Here is a 23,524-nt window from a genome sequence, read left to right on the forward strand (position 1 = left end):
GTACCTGTACCAGACAGGGGGAGACAGGCCAGGGAGAGAGGGGTGAGTGTGGTGGAGGTACCTGTACCAGACAGGGGGAGACAACCAGGGAGAGAGTGGTGAGTGTGGTGGAGGTACCTGTACCAGACAGGGGGAGACAGACCAGGGAGAGAGGGGTGAGTGTGGTGGAGGTACCTGTACCAGACAGGGGGAGACAGGCCAGGGAGAGAGGGGTGAGTGTGGTGGAGGTACCTGTACCAGTCAGGGGGAGACAGGCCAGGGAGTGAGGGGTGAGTGTGGTGGAGGTACCTGTACCAGACAGGGGGAGACAGGCCAGGGAGAGAGGGGTGAGTGTGGTGGAGGTACCTGTACCAGACAGGGGGAGACAGGCCAGGGAGAGAGTGGTGAGTGTGGTGGAGGTACCTGTACCAGACAGGGGGAGACAGGCCAGGGAGAGAGGGGTGAGTGTGGTGGAGGTACCTGTACCAGACAGGGGGAGACAGGCCAGGGAGAGAGGGGTGAGTGTGGTGGAGGTACCTGTACCAGACAGAGGGAGACAGACCAGGGAGAGAGGGGTGAGTGTGGTGGAGGTACCTGTACCAGACAGAGGGAGACAGGCCAGGGAGAGAGGGGTGAGTGTGGTGGAGGTACCTGTACCAGACAGAGGGAGACAGGCCAGGGAGAGAGGGGTGAGTGTGGTGGAGGTACCTGTACCAGACAGGGGGAGACAGACCAGGGAGAGAGTGGTGAGTGTGGTGGAGGTACCTGTACCAGACAGAGGGAGACAGGCCAGGGAGAGAGGGGTGAGTGTGGTGGAGGTACCTGTACCAGACAGAGGGAGACAGGCCAGGGAGAGAGGGGTGAGTGTGGTGGAGGTACCTGTACCAGACAGAGGGAGACAGGCCAGGGAGAGAGGCGTGAGTGTGGTGGAGGTACCTGTACCAGACAGAGGGAGACAGACCAGGGAGAGAGGGGTGAGTGTGGTGGAGGTACCTGTACCAGACAGGGGGAGACAGGCCAGGGAGAGAGGGGTGAGTGTGGTGGAGGTACCTGTACCAGACAGAGGGAGACAGGCCAGGGCAGACGGTGAACAGATCACCAGGTGAAATCCAAGCAGCAGTGCAGTAGACGACAGGGGTAGGTATCCCACCCACTTGGGAGAAGCTTTTATTTCTGGAGGCAGATTTCTTGTAGAAAATGAATGAATGGTCTTTGAACAGCAGGAGAGGGCTTCAGAGGATGCTTCAAAGACTCCTGACACTTGTTGGGCCCAAAGTCCTTGCAAGCCTGGGAGCCTTAACTCAGCATTCAGTCCCCATAAAATAAAATATATCATTGTAATGTACATTATTTTAATTGTTTATTTTTCTTCTTGGCTTTCAAAATAGCATCAGACCAAACACTACTCACTCAGTTCCGGGTTGGATGGTGTCCTCAGGTCTCTGTTTGTTTGCTAGAGTACCCTCTGTATGGCTTGGCATGATCCTATCTGTGTTGTATCTGTCCCATTATGGCGTCTGTGAAAGCATGGGCACCGCCATTGAGGCCATCTACTTCTATAGGTTGGTAAACAAACTAAAAGGGTACGTACTGGCACTTGGAGTGTGTTGTTTGAACCGGTATAAAGCCAAGGTTGGCGATTTACTGCCACCTGCAGTTATGGAATGTTTGCTCACGAGTATAATGCATTGGCCGATCCCTCCTGATGACCTGCGTGGAATTATGTGACCCTTCCTTAACGCATAGGAAATCGCACCCAGCTGACTACTTCAAAATGGTGAAAGTCCTCAATGGGCTGCCCATGCTAAAATGGGATTTTGGACATTAGAGTCCTTCATCTCTAAGAGTTGACCCAGTAACTGTAGTTGGCCCCACTAAGATATTTGGATGATTCCCTATAGGTCATTATCAGCTATAGATTATGGGTTACGAAAATGATGCACATGCTTCAATGGGGCAGAAGTCTGTGTGTTGTTGTGATTCTGGATGGCCAGATAGCTAGCAACAATGTCAAGAAGCTGCCATGTGTGTAATCGTAGGTGTCTCGTTCTTGATACCATGTCTTGTTTTGAGATGCTTTGACTGATGTCAAGTCTTTGCTAATATGGCAAAAAAAATTGCTCACTAGCTAACCAATAACTGTAACAAAGTTTTTGAGAGACAACAAGTGCTCATCGTGCACATTTATTTAAAAATGTTCAATAAACATTGGAGACGAAATGTAGTTTATATGTTGTCAACAATCTAAGCCAACCCCCTCTGTTTTGCCCCATAGTTGCGCACAAGCTGGTTTTGTTGCTAAACAACCAACCCGTCTATAGGCAGAGAGGAAAAGGGTATTTCGATATTATAGAAGTTCATTATGGGTTATTATTTGGTAGAAGTTTGTTTACACATAATAAAGAAAAATATTTATGAAAATATGATGTTTCACAATAATGAAAATGCATTATTAGGATTCATGATACATATTTCTTATTTGTTGAGAGAAATTACATGTGGTTTTACTGTACTAAAGATCTCTGAACACACAGTATGATTGATTTACCTTAAAAAATAATTTTATGGATTTTACCACCTCACCAAATCTTTGGCCTTGGTTGACCTGTCATGATATATTGCTTGTTTGTTTTTTTGGTCTTGAAGCACTTTGAGATTCTATGAAAGCGCTATAGAAATGTAATAAATTCATATCATTATTATTATTATTAACCTATCCCATCTCCCCATTCTCCCCATCTCCCGTCAACATACCTAAACAATGAATGACATCACAGTTCTTATAATGTCATAAAAGCTATATTGTGTTCTGTTTCCATGGCAATTTTTTAGGTATTTTTCTTAAAACTGCATTGTTGGTTAAGGTCTTGTAAGTAACCATGCATACATATCCTTTGATAAGATGCAGGCGCACCCAACAGTGACCTCTTGGCCTTACTTCTTTCTACTGTCAGATCGTGCCCCTTTTATCTCCCGAGGGGCACAGAGCCTCCAGCATGTGGACAGGGTCCCATTCACAGGAAACAAGGTAGATGCAGGTTGAGGACCAGGTTGTGGCCCACCTTCCTTCTGCAGTCCAGAGACATCTTGCATCAATGCCTCCAGAGACGTCTTGGCAATTCTCCGAAATAAAAATGTTTTTAATTCAACGTCATTGTGGTTTAAGACTAAATTCTAAATCAAGCACTACATTTCTAACAAGAATAAATGTGAATAATCTAGTCCATAATCTGGTTTTGAACATAAATTAACACACAACCTCCGATGTTTACAAAAAGGATCAATATTCATCAGTCTACAAACAATCTCAGTAAAACCCTGTAGGGTACAGTTATTGGTCACTTACAAGTTTCTTGTTTTCTTTCTTCTTCTAAGCCTTTATTTCCAACTCTCTTTTGCCTTCTTTAGTTTCACTTCTTTCTACCACTGCTCTGCCCATCTTCCACTCCTTCCTGTTTCTCCCTCCTTTCCTTCACCTTCCCTCTTTCTCTCTCCTTCTCTCTGTAATACTCCTCTCTCAATTCCTCTCTGTCCCTGCGAGTCCACCCATGTGAGGTGATATGGTACACATCCACACAGTTCCCAGAGTATGCATCCCTGTGTGTGGCCCTGTACACAGCCTCTCTTGCCAGTGAGATGGCCTCCTCCACCGTCAGCCCCCACCGTACCCCTCCGTCCAGCACAGAGTAGGCATAGGGCGAGCCAGAGCCCACAGAGAACAGCGCTCCCTGCAGGCGAGTCCCGTCACTGCAGACGTAGTACAAGCTGGGGCCAGAGCGCACTAGCTGTTTACCTCTAGCAGAACAGTGCTGCCGACTCATGGCTGGTGAGGGGCACGGATTCCTTCCCCGTGCCTCTGCTTGAGAGATTGAGTCACTTTCTGATGTCTTTGCCAGATCATCTGTTTCATTCCCCATCTTTGATATGTTCTCTTGCTGATCCGCCCCTTTGCTGCCATGCTCAAGAGGACATGTCTCCACCTCACCTCCGTCCCAACCACACAGAGTGGCTGCCACACACAGCTCAGTGCCCTTAAACGGGTGCAGCATGTGGGCTAGTAGCTTGGCAGCGCCAGCGGTGGACAGCCTTCTGCCATGGCGGAGCTGGTAAAGCCGGAGCTCCCGAGACAGTATCCTCTTCCATAGGGCACAGTCGGCAGATGTGCCCGAGGTGGTGCCCACCAAGTGGGAGTGGACAGGCAGGATCTTCTGCGAGGCTGGGCAGGCAACCAGCCCATTGCAGCTGGACCGTGTGTCTGCTGCAGCTATCACTCCCCCCTGGAACATGAAGGCCAGGGTGGTGGTGCCATGAGACATGGGGAAAGGCAGAGGGACAGAGGGAGAGGAGGAGGGAGGAAAGCCAGGAGGAAAAGAGAGGAAAGGTAGGGTTGAATCCTGGTGAAGGGGGGTGATATTGTATGGTGCAGTGTTGGGGTTGATTTGGCCAAACTGTATCGGGCTTTCACTGAGGTATTCCACAGCTGGTATATAAAGATGCAGTGGGCTCTCACTGTTACTCCACGACAATCCCCTGCTTGATATATCTCTGGTTCTCTTCCCAAAAAGCATGGAGGTGTCTTCCTGGGCCATGCGATGTGAAGCTGGTAAATTCCATCTAGAGTTGAGAAAAGAGTCCTTGAAACCGCACAGATCTTGTAATGCCATTGAAAAATGTGTCCCTCAATATATAATGTAACCTATTTATCCATATTTAATTCCCCTCCACCGTTAATCATTGATTCTTCTGTTTTTTCTTTGAGAGTCCAGGTCGGGGTCTGTTTGTCTCTGTGATTGGGGATGCACTGACCTAAATGTAGTAAATCGCATCCTTTTATATAGTAAATGATCCCTCAGTTGTATTGTCCAAACAAGTAGCATGACATCAATAGCATTACATTACCTCATTACTGGGACGCAGAAAAAGTGTGGAGTAAGCCACGCCAGTCATCAAAAACTGTGCTTTTGAACACGATACCTGTCTCATAAATCATATTGATATGCTGATTGTACTGGCGTTGATTTAGATTGATGAAATGAGATTATGTGTCTGTAGTTCAGTCTATCCCCCTATTGGTGAGCCAAAAACTTGCACACCTGTGTTCATAAAAAGTAGGCTACACTGGTCAGGAATCATGAATTTGCCCAAGGTGTGGAAATTCTGTATACAAGGTTAAGGCGAACAAATTCTATAAAGGTTTATTAGACAAACAATAGACAGACATATCCGTATGGGGAGACAAGCACTTTCGTCCTCCAAGTGTTCCGGGCCCCTGGTCAAAACATTAAATCAGAGCTGAGACCACTCTGGTCAAAGTAGGCTATACATTTGAACATCTTAATTGCTTGAGAGTAACCCTGACTGGATTACAGCTAAGGGCCCGAATACCAAGCAGGTTCTGCTTATGGTGACCTCTGACCCTAGAGAGGTTACACAGAGGCTAAATTCCAATTGGGAATAAGCATACTTTTAAAACAAATCTTACCGTTACACACTTTTTCTTTGGAGGAAAGTGACTCTCTTTTCCTCCTTTCTATCAGGACATTTCAAACAGTGGGAGAATGAAAGCAGCTTCCATGAACCCACAAGTCCTTCCAGAAAATAAAGAATGATATAAGGAAGGTAAATAGACTTCATGGAACTAATCTACTCTATTGAATAATTATACTGGATAGGAAGAAAAGCCATTGACCCTGAAGCGATGTTCTGCAGAGGGGCAAAAATCAACATCACATCAATTATACTTTATTAAACATCTCATGCATCATGGTACTCATGGTCTATCAGTTGAAGTCAAGTGAAATGAGTGTTGACTGTATGGTTCATAGTAATATGTTATTAGTAGCTTTCAGCAAACACTTTAATAATGTAATATCTTAGTAAGATCAAGCGTTAACAGCATTCTATTGTTTGATTTTATTACGCTCCTAATCTAACAGAGGGATCGAGGTTGCCATTCCTCTCCCTCCCCAGTACATCTGGTGTTTGGGTGAAAGATAAGATGTGCCACTGGCGTTGTGAACTCAAACAGACTGTAAGAGACACAGTGAAAAATATTTAACATATGTAGGATGTATAAATAATTGAATAGGATGCGTTTTTGTCACAGTTTCTGTTTTATTTTGAGTGTGTTTCCTTAGGTTACTGCTGGATGGCACCCTTACCTTGTTTCCAGTTTACCCTAATTGTTTCTTATTGGTTTCACCTGTGTTTGATTGCCCTCTCTGTTCACCTGATTGCCTGGCTATTTAGGTTCCTCTGTTGGCCTGGATCCTTGCTTATGTCTTATGTTTTGTTTAGTGCACTCTTGTGCTATTGCCTTGTTTCTGTCAATACTTTAAGTAAAGATCTGGATTTACTCTTACCTCTGCTTGCTGTGTTTCTCTGCTACTGGGATTGAGTTTGTACAAGCATCACTGTAACAGTTTTTGTCAATCTGACATGATTTCAAATTATTATTTCTCAATTCGATAGAGTTTGAATAACTCCAGTGATTTAAGTAAGACGGTAATTTCATATAAAAAAAATGTTTCCATTGTGTGGAACACTATCCAAAATGTCTTAATGTGTTTCTTTTTTGGTTTTGTATGTATTGCTTTGAATTATGTATTACTGCACCTTTGGAGCTAGAAACATAAGCATTCCGTCCCACTTGCGATAACATCTGCAAAATGTGTACATGACCAATAAGATTTTATTTGAAAATGTAACTAAATAGATCCAAAGAAATGTTTTTAGTACAAGGTGTTGTGAAACAAAAAGAGCTGATAAGCTGGCACCAACTTTTTCAGGACAGAATTGTTAAACAACAGGTTTCATGTTTTGACTATTTGATCTCCCAGGGACAGAAAGTACAGAACTCAAGCCATACGTCAATGCAACAGGTCTAGACGATAAGATTACAAATGGAAGGATGTCTGGGATTGTTTTACTTAAGTAGGTTCCTATTTGCTTAATGGGACCATGTGATTTTTATTATTTGACCATGCTGGTCATTTATGAACATTTGAACATCTTGGCCATGTTCTGTTATAATGTCCACCTGTCATAGACAGAAGAGGACTGGCCACCCCTCATAGCCTGGTTCCTCTCTAGGTTTCTTTCTAGGTTTTGGCCTTTCTATGGAGTTTTTCCTAGCCACCGTGCTTCTACACCTGCATTGCTTTCTGCTTGGGGTTTTAGGCTGTACAGCACTTTGAGATATCAGATGATGTAAAAGGGCTATATAAATACATTTTATTTTATTTTATGTGTTGTCTGATGTGTCTCCAGTATGAGTATATGCATGGTTTTATCTAGGCTTCCTGACAAAATGCAGTAAGATTGATTAGAAAAGAGAGGGAGGTACGTAGGCCTAGTAATAGCGAATATTGACCTTTTTGGACTGATTTAAGATTTAGCATACTGAAAACAAATTATTCCAGGAGAGGATGTGGGGTCCCCTACCCAGTATTCTGATGAGTTTAACAATGATTCTGTATCAATCCCTTTGAAACGCTTCCTGATGCCTGCTGCCTTGAAAGAGCAGTGAAATTCTGCAGCTCTATAAAGGTACCCAAAACTGGCCATTAAGGGAGATTAATTAATGGCCTGGCCATTTGTTTGTTTTTGCCCCTACATTTTCTGAAGTATCGATTGTCTGAATTTTGGTTTCACACATGCAAGTTCTCCTGATGAAACATATACTGGAAAACTATTTGTGACCTTGGAAAGTGTTCTATATTTTTATTTGACTTAGAAAATGTGGAGTAAATTGTGTAGTTCAGTAAGAAAAATAATCGAATTTATTCTCTTTGAGATTTAATTTTAAGGCAACAAAATATTTAGACTATGCAAGGGGTGTGTAGACTTTCACTAGGGACTGTATTTCTCCCTTTCTGTATGTGTATGTTCTGCCAGTGTCTGTTTTGTGCTAAATTGGGTCTTAAATTCAAATGGTAGACTCATAGTTCATATCTGTTGATAATTTTGACGCCAGGCTGCTGAAGGTAAAGACAGTTTCTAAACCCAGAGGCGCAACATCGCGAGACTTCCGGGAACGATTGCGAAACAGACCAGGCAGGGGTTTGAGAAGTCAATGAGAAAGGTGAACAATTCTTCCTTAGTTGTACATTTTTTCAAAATCTAAAGGCACAACCTAGATTCCAGCAAATGTTTTACATAGTTGAACATGTTATTACTCCAACCTCGTGAAAGTGACAAACTGACACATTTTAATTTGCGTCAAAAACAACTTTATATCGAACGAGTGCCTAGGATTGTAAAACCTGCACATGCGCAGTTGATGTGATTATGCACAGGCAAGACATCGCCTACAAGTGTGATGGGGGATTTCTGTTGGAGAAGCACTTTCTGCTTATCTTCACACTGTACTGTCTTTGGCTTTATCGTGCGATAAACTGATTTCCTCGTGTTTATAGAATGTTGGTGCTGTGAGATTATGATGTATGAGGAGAAACGTGTTGCTGAAATACTGCCTAGGAATGTATCCAATTTAATAAATAATATTTTTTGCCACTCTGCACAACCTCGCCAAAGGATCACTGGCTCTGTCGGGGGCGAACGACAGAGTAGCGGAAAGATTTAGTGTATCGTCAGGCTAATTTTGCACGGCGTAATAGGCTCCACCTGCAGAACAGGTGCTACCACATAGCTCCACCTGTATCACGGAAGTGAGGAATAACGAGGCAACGCAACAGAAAGCCGTATTTGGATTAATAACATTGGATTTATCACATTAATACAACTATAACCACGATTTGAACATTAAATAACATTCGATATAGTCCTAAAAAAATTGGGAAGACAGAATTCAAGGATTGTATGAAATGCACACTTGAAAATGAAAGTTTTTGAAAGTTTTAACCTTTGTGGACATGCTGTCACCGTTGTAATTGTTTTGTCGCTGGTAAGAAATATACACAATTGAGTATCTAATACAAGGATAATGAATATGGCTATGTAAACGGTAATCTATTTGAATAAATTGCAAACTTGTGTAAATATTTGTGTGTAGTTTACAGACTACCACCACACATCACAACTCACAACTAATATCCACAAATGTCACATTTAGTGCCTGGTCATTAGCTGACCTCGTTTCAAATGTGATGTTTAATATGTACATACCAGACTAGGCCCACGATGCTTTTGGCCATTTTCAGCAATTTAAATCTGTATGAATATGCATTTTACCAGTCTTAAATTTCAACAAAAGTGATTATATTCCAGCCATAACACACTGATAGTCACCAGTGCTGCCTGGAGGCATCTCCGAATGAATCTTACAAACAAGTTAGATTGAGGAAAATTCCCCCAGGCTTTACTCATTATTTCAGTTTTCTTGGTTTTATAAAGGGATAATACACTAGAGACATTACCCATTTATTATAGCAAACCATTCAAGGAGAGGTCTTCTGAACACCAAGCAAGCATGCTCTGCAATGGACTTAACGTTACTGTTGAATCCAGCTAATTTCCACCTATATTTAATTCATCTCGACCAGGCACTATGTGAGTCTTCATCCCACATCACGCCTACCTCCTCATCTCCAGCTGGAGAGAGCTCAGTGCTGCATGGTGATTCCATACAGTTTGACTTGGTCCCAGACATAGTGATGAATGGCTCAGTGGTCCAAGTTAGTTACCAGTGCTCCAGGGCCTGTGAGGTGGGAGTGGAGGTGATGGTCCCCACACAGACCAAGACAGGAGTGGCTGTCTTCAGGAGGAGATGGACCAACCACAGACGCCTCCATGTCCCCAGGACTCATCCAGTGAAGCTTTGGTTCCCTCCAGGCATGGCCTACAGAAAGGACCTCTTCATGAGGCGCACATTGGACGTCCATAATGTGATGGTTCGAGCCTGGTTGGACCACCTTGAGCAAGGCAAAGGAGACAAAGGCCATGTGAATAGGACCAGCACATACAATGGGTCCCTGGTGAGGACGTTCAAAGTGCTTCAGGCAGTACTTCCCTCTGAGCGTCCAGCTAGACTTTATCCTGGGTGCCCCTCCTGGATGGCTGATCTTATGTGGCAGCTGACCAGAGACAGAATCCGCCAGTGCCCACATGAGTCAGGTCTGGTCTCAATCAACCAATCAGGTTTTGTACTATATGTGTGTGTTACAATTAGACTCACATTGCTGTCAAGTACACTTTATGATAAACAGTTTGGTGCCAGTGAATTGAGACATAGAAAGAAAAATACTGACATTATTTATTTTGTTAAAGAAGTTATTCTCAGTCCTTGTTAGAGTTTTAGTGTATACTAATATTTTCTTGAATTGATTTGTAGACACTGTGGATATATTGACATTTCCAATGGTTAGCACTGGAAAGAGTTTTGGAGTGATTCGCAAGATCCACCCTTTCATCAACAGAGATCTTGAGAGAGATCGTGTCCTCACTGTGGAGCAGCCCAGGTTTGGATTTAACTTCCCTCTAAATAGTATTTATTTGCATTCATGACACATTTGCCTACGTTATCATGAGAGCTGATCCTTTGGGTAGTCTTGTGGACAACAACTGGAAGTGCACTGACAATGTCACCTGGAATGACTCACATAAACATGAACAAGTATAACCAGTATAATGCCAAATTAATTATACAATATATATTATGACCTCTCTTACAAAGTGAGTTATTTTAAAGTTCAACTAAAAGGGTCCATGATTTAGCATTTTGAAAATGATAGTTTCAGTCATCTGATATTTCTGACTCCATGCACCTCCTTAGGTCAGTTACAGAAAGATCTCTGTCTGTTCAATGCTGACAGCTCATTTCACTTCCATTTTTAATTCACTTAGCATATACATTTCCATATGCTACAGTTCTTTATTGTTTACATGCTTTAAACAATGCATTGAAAGATCAGCGAACTAACCTATGTAGAAGATGATACCAGTGGGCATGCTTTATGGATGCTTAAGGATGGATGCATAATCTAAAATCTAATCAAGATATAATCACAGATTACAACTACACAAATTCATTAAACACAGAAAATGTAATGTGAAAGATCTCATTAATCTCCCTTTCCCCAGTATCACAGTGTCTATATGGGTCTTTCTGGTGCAGTGGTGTGACAAGAAACTGTGTGGAATCATCCATCATGTTGATCAGAACAGCAAATACGACACTCCTCTGATGCAGCTCACTAACACAGGTGAGGCATAGCATGGTCTCACTTGATACTTATGATGTAATGTTGGGCTGTGAATGTGATCAAGCTGCTGTGTCTTTGAGCGGTAGGTAGTGTTATGATTGGATATCAGCATGCATTATGGTAGATGTCTGTCTTAGGATTTAATAAAGTACTGTCTACTGTTTAGGAGATATCATAATTCAGGTTCGTGTGGTGTCTGGGGGAGATAAGGCATTCAGAGCCCACACAGCTCTGCCTCTCTGGACCTGGATCAGACTAGACTGCTTCATACAAGGCTCTAAGGTACCATACAATTGAATTTAATAAACTATTATTCCAATGATTGGAAATTGGATTTATCACCAGCAAGATATACTGAACAGAAATCTAAATTAAACATGCATTAATTGAAAATATTTTACTAAGTTGCATTTCATATTCATAAGAAATCAGGCAATTTAAATTAATTCATTAGGCCTTAATCTATGGATTTCACATGACTGGCCAGTGGTACTGGGGAGCCAGGCCCAGCCATTCAGAATGAGTTTTTCCCCACAAACGGCCTTTATTACAGACATAAATAATCCTCATCACTCACCACCCCTCAGACGTTCCCACAGGTGAAGAAGCTGGATGTCGAGGTCCTGGGCTGGCGTGTTTACATGTGGTCTGCGGCCAGTTGGACGTACTGTCAAATTCTCTAAAACGACATTGGAGGCAGCTTATTGTAGAGAAATGAACATTAAATTATCTGGCAACAGCTCTGGTGGACATTCCTACAGACAGCATGCCAATTGCATGCTTCCTCAAAACTTGTGGCATTGTGTTGTGTGACAAAACTACACATTTTAAAGTGGCCTGTTATTGTCCCCAGCACAAGGTGCACCTGTGTAATGGTCATGCTGTTTAATCAGCTTCTTGATATGCCACACTTGTCAGGTGGATGGATACACTTGGTAAAGGATAAATGCTTACTAACAGGGATGTAAACACATTTGTACACAACCTTTGAGATAAATAAGCTTTTTGTGTGTATAGAAAATGTCTGTGATTTTTTATTTCAGATCATGGAACATGGGACCAACACTTTACATGTTTTGTTTATATTTTTGTTCAGTGTACATACAGCAACAACATATGCATCAGAGACACAATTGGTAGCTTAGGGTGCTACAGTTAGGAATGGGGTATATCATTAAAGTCCCATGTCAGAATCTACATCCCATCTTTTCACATCATGGTATTAATATATACTTTATATATTGGAGTTTTGGATTTATGTCTTGTGTGTCTTTCAGGTGACACTGCAAGTTAAACCTGAAATGACATCGGGAGGAATGGTGGGGAACACACACATATTTGAGTAAGGCATTAAAACTTTTTGGATAATTACAAACTTTTTTCAGACATAAATATTTTGATATATAAACACAGAAAAGGGATTGGAGTGAACTTTGGTGTTTTTAAGACTTGCACTCTTCAAACTGCACCAAAAGCCTTGAGGAGGGCTTTGCATAACTTAGTGTCAATATTTCTTTCGAATGTTGAGTGTTGAATATTTTGCAGCTTTCAGAGTGACATCCATTACAATGACACTGGTGGATACTTTGTGATTGGAGGGGGCAGGTTCATGCCAGGTTTCCATGGCTATTTTGGACCAATCAAATACTATCGTTTGGGCACAGAAAAGGTGTGTCCAAATGCCTTAACTTTTTTTTAAAACAATTGTTCAATATGAGAAATGAAAATGTACAGAAATGTACTATATAGGCCTTACTGTACTACTGTATTAAGAGGTATATTGTTGTTACAGTTTTATGACAGTTAAATATAGTTAAATATATTGCAGGTGATCAACTTCCTTTCCCCTGTCAAGACATTAGAGGGCCTGGAAAAGACTCACAGAGAGTGTGATGTTATCAGAGAAGTCACTGCAGCCTTTCTTCAGGCTGTGACACACAACCAGGAAGTCTTTATGACAGGTGAGCTCTATACTGTGTAGATTCATGTTTAGTCATCTGTGTGAGTGGTGTGCCAACACCAAATGGATCTGTGTCTTGAAGGCAAACCCTAGCACTGTGAATATGGAGTCTGGGGTAGTTTTATGCCACATTATTTTGGAGAAACCAGATCTGACTGAGTTAGATTTTTCAGGTTTGTGTCACTCTCACTACATCAGTTTATGGAGAAGGTTTGGACAGAATACATGTAGGCAGACATGGACCTGGGAAGCACAGAAGAAGCACCGTGTACTTTTCACCTTCTTAGAGACCCAGCTAAAGGACTTCACCACAGGTATATTACCTATAGGCTACCCATCTCATACTTATGTACTTAAACCTACATCACCTGCAGGTAGTGTTTGACTGCACCTCACATATTCTTGGTTACATTTACTGTATCTACTCCATTGATACCTGTAGGAACTAAGAACAGGAGAACACCCCTTTACCTTGGAAGCAGATTGTTTGAGCATGTAGTGAATAGACTGTCCAATAGAGGAAGCAACCAGATGGACTCCACCACCACCACCTCCTCCCTGATAGCCCTGCTGCAGATGTCCTCCTGCTATGGCTACCACCACTCCTCCTTGCTGCTCTCCACCATCCACCTGGCTGGCCTGGGGGCCCCTGTGGACCAACAGCAGGTAACGACCAGTCACCTGATCTCGTCACGGGTAATACCACCTTTGTCATGAGCTGTATGTGACCCCGGACCCATGATGAGTGACCTTGTTATGACCTCTGTGTATTCCAGGGTCATGTCTACAGTCTGATTGGTGCACTGGGAGACAACCGTTTAGCCCTCATGCATTTGGGCTACAAACACACACAAGGAATTGACGGGTTCCCCAAAGACTTTGACATGGCGTACAGTTACTACTCCAATGTTGGGGCACAGACCAGTATTGACCAAGGCCGGGTACTGGGGAATCAGGTGAATTTATAAAAAAGGACTTGAGGAACTTTAGTTGTACTGTTACGTTAGTATAACTGTTAACCATACATTTCCTCTCACCCCAAGCAATATATCACGGAGCACATTCTTATAAGCAACGAGGACCACCTGAACAGCCTAACTCATGAGACAGGTGACACCTTTCAGTATATCAAACTTCAAGCTGACAGAGGAGACGTTGAATCACAGGTACAGTATATATCAAAATACCTAGAAATCATTGCGCTTTTAGTCTAAAGTACTTAGAAGTGTCTTCTACGTCAAGTTAGGAATGATTCAAGGGAATAAATCTGAAAATGACACAACTTCATTTATACAGAAACTTCTAGCAAAGCTTCTACTCTGGGGTCAAAATGGTGTCTCTAAGGACGTTGGGAGTGCAGTTAAGTGGTATGCTAAGAGTGCCATGGAGCTGGAGGATCCTGCAGCCATGTATGAGTACTCTATCTTATTATTTAAGGTAAGCATCATGTCTTGTGTAAGTAGGGGATATAGGACTTCAATATTGACAGATATGTGTTGTGTATGTGTAGACTGATTAGAGGACTGATTGATAATGGTCTCTTCAGGGACAGGGGGTGAAGAGGAACATGACTCTGGGTCTCCAGATATTGGAGAAAGCTGCAGCCAAGGTATGTGTGCTGTAATACTCTACCTTGTGGGGTGTGTTTATGTGTGTCTATGTGTGCTTGCCTTTAATGTGCATCTCTGACCCCCAGGGTTCAGTCCAAGCCTTGAATGGGCTAGGGTGGTATTACAGCACCATACTGAGAGACTACAAGACTGCCTACAAGTACTTTGAACAGGCTGCCCACAATGGCAGTCATGACGGCATGTTTAACCTGGGTGTGTATCACTTAAATGGGAAGAACCCACACAACCCAGAAAAGAATGAGGTAGGACCAACTTCACCCATCCTTTTTAAAAATCAACTTGAGTTATAAGTTGGAAGCCTTTTTCAGATTTATGAAGAGTCTAATACTCATTGTGTTTTCTGTACTCCCAAGACTGCTGCGTTTCATCTCTTCCTAAACTCCTCCCTCTATGGTCACGTGGACGGGGCGGTGGAGGCGGCCTGGTACCTGTCCACAGGAAACCTGGAGGGGGTCTCCCGGGACACAGAGAGGGCTGTGATGTAAGTCTCTATTCCGCTCAGCTCAGGGAGTGAAGAAAACCCCTGTATGGTCCACTGCACCAGAGGGTAGCTGCAGAAAAGTGTCATCTGACTAAATGCTGGACTAATTTAAGGACCTGTGTATTTGCATATATAAAAATAAGTGCCACTGTCACAGTGTGGCTTAGAGCGAGAGACCCTGCGTAGTGCAGTTACTCGTCTTATGAATCCCCAGATGAAGCTGTTAGTGTCACAAAAATATCTTAGATCAGGGCTGATGCGTCAGAGTAAGAGTAAACCTTTAGTCACTGAGCTTATTGTAGTCCTTGGTGTTCTGTACCAAATGTGTACAGTCGTGGTCAAAAGTTTTGAGAATGACACAAATATTAATTTTCACAAAGTCTGATGCCTCAGTTTGTATGATGGCAATTTGCATATACTCCATAATGTTATGAAGAGTGATCAGATTAATTGCAATTAATTGCAAAGTCCCTCTTTGCCATGCAAATTAACTGAATCCCCCAAAAACATTTCCACTGCATTTCAGCCCTGCCACAAAAGGACCAGCTGGCATCATGTCAGTGATTCTCTCGTTAACACAGGTGTGAGTGTTGACGAGGACAAGGCTGGAGATCACTCTGTCATGCTGATTGAGTTTGAATAACAGACTGGAAGCTTCAAAAGGAGGGTGGTGCTTGGGATCATTGTTTTTCCTCTGTCAGCCATGGTTACCTGCAAGGAAACACGTGCCATCATCATTGCTTTGCACAAAAAGGGCTTCACAGGCAAGGATATTGCTGCCAGTAAGATTGCACCTAAATCAACCATTTATCGGATCATCAAGAACTTCAAGGAGAGCGGTTCAATTGTTGTGAAGAAGGCTTCAGGGCGCCCAAGAAAGTCCAGCAAGCGCCAGGACCGTCTCCTAAAGTTGATTCAGCTGCGGGATCGGGGCATCACCAGTACAGAGCTTGCTCAGGAAGGGCAGCAGGCAGGTGTGAGTGCATCTGCACGCACAGTGAGGCGAAGACTTTTGGAGGATGGCTTGGTGTCAAGAAGGGCAGGAAAGAAGCCACTTCTCTCCAGGAATAACATCAGGGACAGACTGATTTTCCGCAAAAGGTACAGGGATTGGACTGCTGAGGACTGGGGTAAAGTCATTTTCTCTGATGAATCCCCTTTCCGATTGTTTGGGGCATCCGGAAAAAAAGCTTGTCCGGAGAAGACAAGGTGAGCGCTACCATCAGTCCTGTGTCATGCCAACAGTAAAGCATCCTGAGACCATTCATGTGTGGGGTCAAGGGAGTGGGTTCACTCACAATTTTGCCTAAGAACACAGCCATGAATAAAGAATTGTACCAACACATCCTCTGAGAGCAACTTCTCCCAACCATCCAGGAACAGTTTGGTGATGAACAATGCATTTTCCAGCATGATGGAGCACTTTGCCATAAGGCAAAAGTGATAACTAAGTGGCTCGGGGAACAAAACATCGATATTTTGGGTCCATGGCCAGGAAACTCCCCAGACCTTAATCCCATTGAGAACTTGTGGTCAATCCTCAAGAGGTGGGGGGACAAACAAAAACCCACAAATTCTGACAAACTCCAAGCATTGATTATGCAAGAATGGGCTGCCATCTGTCAGGATGTGGCCCAGAAGTTCATTGACAGCATGCCAGGGCGGATTGCAGAGGTCTTGAAAAAGAAGGTTCAACACTGCAAATATTGACTCTTTGCATCAACTTAATGTAATTGTCAATGAAATCCTTTGACACTTATGAAATGCTTGTAATTATACTTCAGTATTCCATAGTAACATCTGGCAAAAATATCTAAAGACATTGAAGCAGCAAACTTTGTAGAATTTAAGATTTGTGTCATTCTCAAAACATTTGGCCATGACTGTACTTTCTGTTTTTTTACGGTAGTAATGATGTCATGGTAATAACAATACTTTGTTGATGTCGTTATGTGATGAACCTCTCTGATTCAGTACATGTTTTATGTTTTATGTTGTCCTGCCCTCTAGCATGCTGAAACAGATCTGTGAGCAGAATGGTTACCTGGGATACATCGTAAGAGAGGCTCTCCAAGCCTACCTCCAGGGCTTCTGGTGAGAGAAGCAAAATAGACTCTAGTTCATCAATCCAATTTCCCTCATATTCATTTGATTTGTTAAATCGAGTTACTGATGTTACAGTGTTTTTGTGTGTGTGTGTGTGTGTGTGTGTGCGTGTGTGCGTGTGTGTGTGTGTGTGTGTGCGCGCGTGCGTGCGTGTGTGTGTGTGTGTGTGTGTGCATGTGTGTGCACGTATGTGTACATGGGTATGGGTTGATGTATTGTATTGTTCCTAAAGGGGCGAGGCTCTGGTCAGGTATGCCCTTGCCGCTGAAACAGGTTTGGGAGTGGCCCAGAATAATGTTGCCTACCTATGTGAGGTAAGGAGTCTGGCATTTGAATTCTTATTTTCTCATAGAAAGATACTGCATCTCTCATATTCTTCTAAAGCCAATTAGTTCAGATTTAGTGACACATTCATTTGAGAGACACACAAAGACACCCCAGGGCGTTGACAGAGAGACAGTCATTACCATAAGCCATATCATACACTTGAGTTACCACTCTTTTTTTGATTGCAGGAGTTGAAGCAGAGCTATGATTGTCAATGGAGGTATTATAACCATTCCACAATGAACTATGCCCCACATGATTCTGGTGAGTTCCTGTCCTACAGTGTCCTCACAGACTATAGTCAGTAGTGGAAAAGCTAGTTTACATAAAGCACCTGTTTCTCTGTTAGCCTGGTCTCAGATCTGTTTGTGCTCTTGCCAACTCCATTGCTTTCAATGTCAAGCCAAACATTTGGCATTACAAAGAGTGACAATGAGTAGGCATGATGGCACAGACTGACACTCAGGCTATCGCTCTGGTTCCAGGTTTGCTGAAGATGGGCGACTACTACTACTCAAGCAGCAGGCTAGGAGCTGTTGATCAGGCTATATCACTGTACAGCAGAGCAGCCCTTGCAGGCAGTTCTCAGGTGTCTTACCATGTATTATCACTGTCATTTACATGCTACAATTAAGCCTCCAGAATCTTTGAGCCTTCTGTAAAAGTAACAGTAATCAGAATTCTAATGCGTTCATACATGTCAGTTTGCATGTTTTTGATTACTGTTCTTTTTATGATTTTTTTCCTTATGAACCCTCAGGGAATATATACGTTGGTGGTTTTGGCAGAAGAGGGACATGATGTCCCATTGATCATCAGAGACAGATTAAACATATCAATTCATGATGGGCTAGACATTGTGGTGGAGAGACTCTTACAAAGGTACTTCCCCTTCTACATATCAGAATCATATCAGACTCATCATGACTAATGAATAATAGACTGTGTATGCCAATGCTTTGTTTTTGTTTTGTTCTGTTTTCCCCCATAGATGTGTAGAGTTGGATGAAGATGAGGATCTGACACCATGTACTTTAGCTCTACTCAGAGTCCGCATGGGAAAATCCTGGAGAAAAATGACTCAAGACCCTATACAGCTGTCACTGGTAGGCCTTTATCTTTAAGTATGACAAGGACCAGTGTTTCTCCTGCTCATCATGTGATCTGACCATGACTAGTCAGACCCATATGACAATGTCTTTATCAATCACATCCCACTGGCCACTGACGTCAGCTCAAATTTCGTCATGTCATTGGATTTAGGTTAAGATTTGGGTGAAAAAAAAGACGAAATGGCCTTACGTTGATGACTTTTTGCAAATCCAATCAGATTTCCACATTGATTAATTTGGTTGAAATGACATGGGAACAATGTTGATTCAACCTGTTTTTTGCCAAGTGGGATAGCTCATGGTTTTTAACTAAATAAAATGCAAGACAATTTCAAAGTTGTCAAATGGAAATGCAAATGTGATCCTGTAAATCCTGTCTTCCAGGTTTATATATCTGTCGTTACTCTCATCATTGCTCTGATTACTGTGCTAATCCAAAGTGCTCTGAGTAAGTCAGTTTCCTGAATACCTCCTTGCTAAAATACTGTTTAATTTCAGTGTAATAGTGAATAGTCTTAATGTCCACTTATCATGATCACATTTCCATATCTTACCTCTGTATAGGCATCTACATATGTATTCCACACGGTGGTACTGTTGCCTCAGTTGGTTATCTGTCACAAACTTGTTGTGTTACAGCTACAGCCTAATGTTAAATACATCAGAGGAGGTTGGTGAAGGGAGGACCGCTTATAATAATGGCTGGATTGGAATCAATGGAATGGTATCGAAAACTTGGAAACCATGTGTTTGATACTGTCCCATTTATTCCATTCCAGCCATTACAATGAGCACGTCCTCCGATTTAGCCACCATTGGAATACTGTGCCGTTCTGCACGTGTCATATTTATTTTTGTCCCCTCCATTGTAAATATAGAAAGACCATGTTAAATTGTAAAACCGACCCATTGTTTTTTCATGACAAACTCTTGTGATTTATTACATCAATGCTTGACTGGTAAACAGTTTCTTTGCCTCCAGAGTGTCTCCAAGTGCACATCCCAGCTAGACAACGTAGGCAGACCACTGACCGTGCAGTAGATGACAGGACAGGGACATCCCCTGTCAATCAAGCAGAAGTCAATGGGAATGGACAGCAGGATCAGAACGACCCCATCAGGAGAGAAGACAGAATGTCCAGAACTGTTAGAATGGCCCAGGGTCTATGGTCCATTTTACTGAGGGATGGACAGAGAGTGCAGCAGACAGTTGACCTGGCTGTTACTGTGTCTGGGGTGTGTCTCTGTGTCCTCTGCACATTGATCCTCCATCACCTGCTCTGATAGTTGTCTTACACAGCACAGGAAATGCCTGAGACAGAAGATAACATATAAAGGAATGTATATGCTTTATGTTGGGAAGCAAGCCTGTAAATATTATAAAACTGCATTTTCTGAGATATCTGACTAATTTTAACTGACAAGTGGGAGTGAACAGACTCATATGACTGATACAGATGTAGGATCTTAATTTGATCACTCTTTTGTTGCTAAGAAGTTTTCTGTACAGCAGGAAATGCAGATGAACTTTGTGATTTGCATAAATTCACTGAAAACTCACATTTACAAACAGTTACATTAACAGTATTGCACTTTTCATGTAGCCTACTTTTGGCCAGCTGATAGCCTAACCGCTGAGCAACATTGTGGACTAAATGTTCAAAACCTGTTGCTGCAGGATTATTTTTCTGTGACAATATAGGGCAAATTAAGATCTTACATCTGTAGGTGTATGAGTCTGCTATCTGGTTGTTTTGTTTCAGCCACATGGTGCTGAATCACACGTTTTTTTCTGGGGCTCCTAAACGTCTGTCTGTTTGGGGCCGGTACGTTAGGTTAGTCCAAGGCCGATCAGAAGGACTAGTTTCTGCTGGTTAACTTATTACAGTTTTTGTCTGAACAGTTGTCCAGAATCTGCTTGATTTATTGGTAAGGGTTATGAATCATACGTACAGTTAAAGTCTGAAGTTTACATACATCTTAGCCAAATACATTTAAACTCAGTTTTTCACAATTCCTGACATTTAATCCTCGTAAAAATGTCCTGTCTTAGGTCAGTTAGGATCACCACTTTATTTTAAGAATGTGAAATGTCAGAATAATAGCAGAGATAATAATTTATTTCAGCTTTTATTTCTTTCATCACATTCCCAGTGGGTCAGAAGTTTACATACACTCAATTAGTATTTGGTAGCATTACCTTTAAATTGTTTAACTTGGGTCAAACATTTCGGGTAGACATTTCGGGCGAACTTCCACAAACTTCCACAATAATTTTGGCCCATTCCTCTTGACAGAGCTGGTTTAACTGAGTCAGGTTTGTAGGCTTCCTTGCTCGCACACGCTTTTTCAGTTCTGCCCACAATTTTTTTTTATAGGATTGAGGTCAGGGCTTTGTGATGGCCACTCCAATACCTTGACTTTGTTGTCCTTAATCCATTTTGCCACAACTTTGCAAGTATGCTTGGGGTCATTGTCCATTTAGAAGACCCATTTGCGACCAAGCTCTAACTTCCTGACTGATGTCTTGAGATGTTGCTTCAATATATCCACATAATTTTCCTTTCTCATGTAGCTATCTATTTTGTGAAGTGCCCCAGTCCCTCCTGCAGCAAAGCACCCCCACAACATGATGCTGCCACCCTCGGGCTTCACAGTTGGGATGGTGATCTTCGGCTTGCATGCGTCCACCTTTTTCCTCCAAACATAACGATGGTCATTATGGCCAAACAGTTCTATTTATGTTTCATCAGACCAGAGGACATTTCTCCAAAAAGTACAATCTTTGTTCCTATGTGCAGTTGCAAAGCGTAGTCTTGTCTTTTTTATGGTGGTTTTGGAACAGTTGCTTCTTCCTTGCTGAACGGCCTTTCAGGTTATGTCGATATAGGACTAGTTTTACTGTGGATATAGATACTTTTGTACCTGTTCCCTCCAACAACTTCACAAGGTCCTTTGCTGTTGTTCTGGGATTGATTTGCACTTTTCTCACCAAAGTACGTTCATCTTTAGGAGACAGAACACGTCTCCTTCCTTGCTCCCAAGGATGAACCAGACTTGTGGAGGTCTACAATTTTTTGCTGATTTCTTTTGATTTTTTCATGATGTCAAAGAGGCACTGAGTTTGAAGGTAGGCCTTGAAATACATCCACAGGTACACCTCCAATTGACTCAAATTATGTCAATTAGCCTTTCAGAATCTTTTAAAGCCATGACATCATTTTCTGAAAATGTCCAAGCTGTTTAAAGGCACAGTCAACTTAGTGTAAACATCTGACCCACTGGAATTGTGATACAGTGAACTATAAGTAAAATAATCTGTCTGTAAATAATTATTGGAAAAATGACTTGCCAAAACTATAGTTTGTTAACAAGAAATGTTTGTAGTGGTTGAAAAAGTTTTAATGACTCCAACCTAAGTGTATGTAAACTTCCGGCTTCAACTGTAACTATGATGTGTTACCCAGAGTAAATATGGTGGGTCCGCAAGAGTATGTGCAGTGTGTGCAGCATTCCTAGACCCTTGCCCAGGGTTTAAGTCTGCATTTTATTCATGCAATGAACTGTCTGTTCTCAGTATGTGGGTCAATGAGTGAGATATGATTGTATTCTGTGAAACACACTAAGCCCCGTCTTCATGTAGATACAGTACTTCAGATAAGGATTTCGTATTATGGGATGGTAGAACTGTTACTCTGTATCTGAGTTATGGATTTCATAATAGGTTGGGAAAGTTCGAGGAGCTAAACAGCAGCATCTTTTCTAGTATTTTCTTGATCAGCTGTTATTTACAGCATAAACTGCAACTGTTGGAGGGCTCTCTCTTTCTCTCTCATTAATATGCAGTTATTTAATCATTATATGACGAGTGATATTACCTTGAATCTTGGCAACAACAAACACTGTGGCCAAAATGTAATAAATGTGACAGTTTAACTGCTGTCACGTTGTACTTTGCAATACTGTTCTGTTTAGTCAAACTCATTTAATAGAAATGTTTCCCAAGGGCAACCTTTATAATCATTTATGGGTTGTTTTTTTTCATGGAGACTTTTTGACTTTGTCAACATCCAGGACATACAGATATTGAGTTGATGCGTGGTCTCAGCCATGCATTATACCATAGTCTATAAACTGTCCTTTCAGAAAATAAAGACCAACATTTATTTGAAACAGCTGAGTATTCAACTATCTATCCAAGGTTATCACCAGTTCCAGAACTTTCTCTACCTGCATATTTTCTTTAATTACAGTGCCTTGCGAAAGTATTCGGCCCCCTTGAACTTTGCGACCTTTTGCCACATTTCAGGCTTCAAACATAAAGATATAAAACTGTATTTTTTTGTGAAGAATCAACAACAAGTGGGACACAATAATGAAGTGGAACAACATTTATTGGATATTTCAAACTTTTTTAACAAATCAAAAACTGAAAAATTGGGCGTGCAAAATTATTCAGCCCCCTTAAGTTAATACTTTGTAGCGCCACCTTTTGCTGCGATTACAGCTGTAAGTCGCTTGGGGTATGTCTCTATCAGTTTTGCACATCGAGAGACTGACATTTTTTCCCATTCCTCCTTGCGATACAGCTCGAGCTCAGTGAGGTTGGATGGAGAGCATTTGTGAACAGCAGTTTTCAGTTCTTTCCACAGATTCTCGATTGGTTTCAGGTCTGGACTTTGACTTGGCCATTCTAACACCTGGATATGTTTATTTTTTAACCATTCCATTGTAGATTTAGCTTTATGTTTTGGATCATTGTCTTG

General features: G+C 42.1%; 2 protein-coding genes across 2 annotated transcripts; one reads left to right on the forward strand and one right to left on the reverse strand.

Annotated features, from left to right (window-relative positions):
- Positions 1 to 2,129: 2,129 nt before the first annotated feature.
- On the reverse strand, positions 2,130 to 4,781 carry LOC110522885 (uncharacterized). The gene has a single exon (XM_090236571.1). The coding sequence runs from the start codon at positions 4,641 to 4,643 to the stop codon at positions 3,390 to 3,392; it is 1,254 nt and encodes a 417-aa protein (XP_090092697.1). The 5' UTR covers positions 4,644 to 4,781; the 3' UTR covers positions 2,130 to 3,389.
- Positions 4,782 to 8,595: 3,814 nt separating this feature from the next.
- On the forward strand, positions 8,596 to 22,931 carry LOC110524525 (protein sel-1 homolog 3). Its single transcript, XM_021604254.3, has 24 exons — positions 8,596 to 8,884; positions 9,483 to 10,053; positions 10,271 to 10,397; positions 11,020 to 11,141; positions 11,308 to 11,423; positions 12,419 to 12,483; positions 12,687 to 12,810; positions 12,970 to 13,102; positions 13,275 to 13,415; positions 13,544 to 13,767; positions 13,878 to 14,057; positions 14,145 to 14,267; positions 14,398 to 14,538; positions 14,648 to 14,710; positions 14,798 to 14,974; positions 15,086 to 15,213; positions 17,224 to 17,307; positions 17,552 to 17,633; positions 17,835 to 17,910; positions 18,132 to 18,235; positions 18,407 to 18,528; positions 18,638 to 18,752; positions 19,143 to 19,206; positions 19,741 to 22,931. Exons 1-24 carry the CDS (start codon positions 8,819 to 8,821, stop codon positions 20,040 to 20,042), a joined length of 3,450 nt encoding a protein of 1,149 aa, XP_021459929.3. The 5' UTR covers positions 8,596 to 8,818; the 3' UTR covers positions 20,043 to 22,931.
- Positions 22,932 to 23,524: the final 593 nt, after the last annotated feature.

This window comes from Oncorhynchus mykiss, chromosome 5 (assembly GCF_057628025.1).
Source record: "Oncorhynchus mykiss isolate SJ-2025 chromosome 5, ASM5762802v1, whole genome shotgun sequence".
Lineage (NCBI taxonomy): Eukaryota > Metazoa > Chordata > Actinopteri > Salmoniformes > Salmonidae > Oncorhynchus > Oncorhynchus mykiss.

Excerpts from the sequence above, each read along its gene's own strand:
- LOC110524525 (XM_021604254.3), top strand. The coding sequence starts at position 8,819 with ATGAAAGTTTTTGAAAGTTTTAACCTTTGTGGACATGCTGTCACCGTT. Across the intron at positions 10,054-10,270 it reads CCAGTGCCCACATGAGTCAG|ACACTGTGGATATATTGACA; the intron begins GTCTGGTCTCAA and ends ATTGATTTGTAG. Across the intron at positions 17,308-17,551 it reads GCCTACCTCCAGGGCTTCTG|GGGCGAGGCTCTGGTCAGGT; the intron begins GTGAGAGAAGCA and ends TTGTTCCTAAAG.
- LOC110522885 (XM_090236571.1), bottom strand. The coding sequence starts at position 4,643 with ATGGCATTACAAGATCTGTGCGGTTTCAAGGACTCTTTTCTCAACTCT.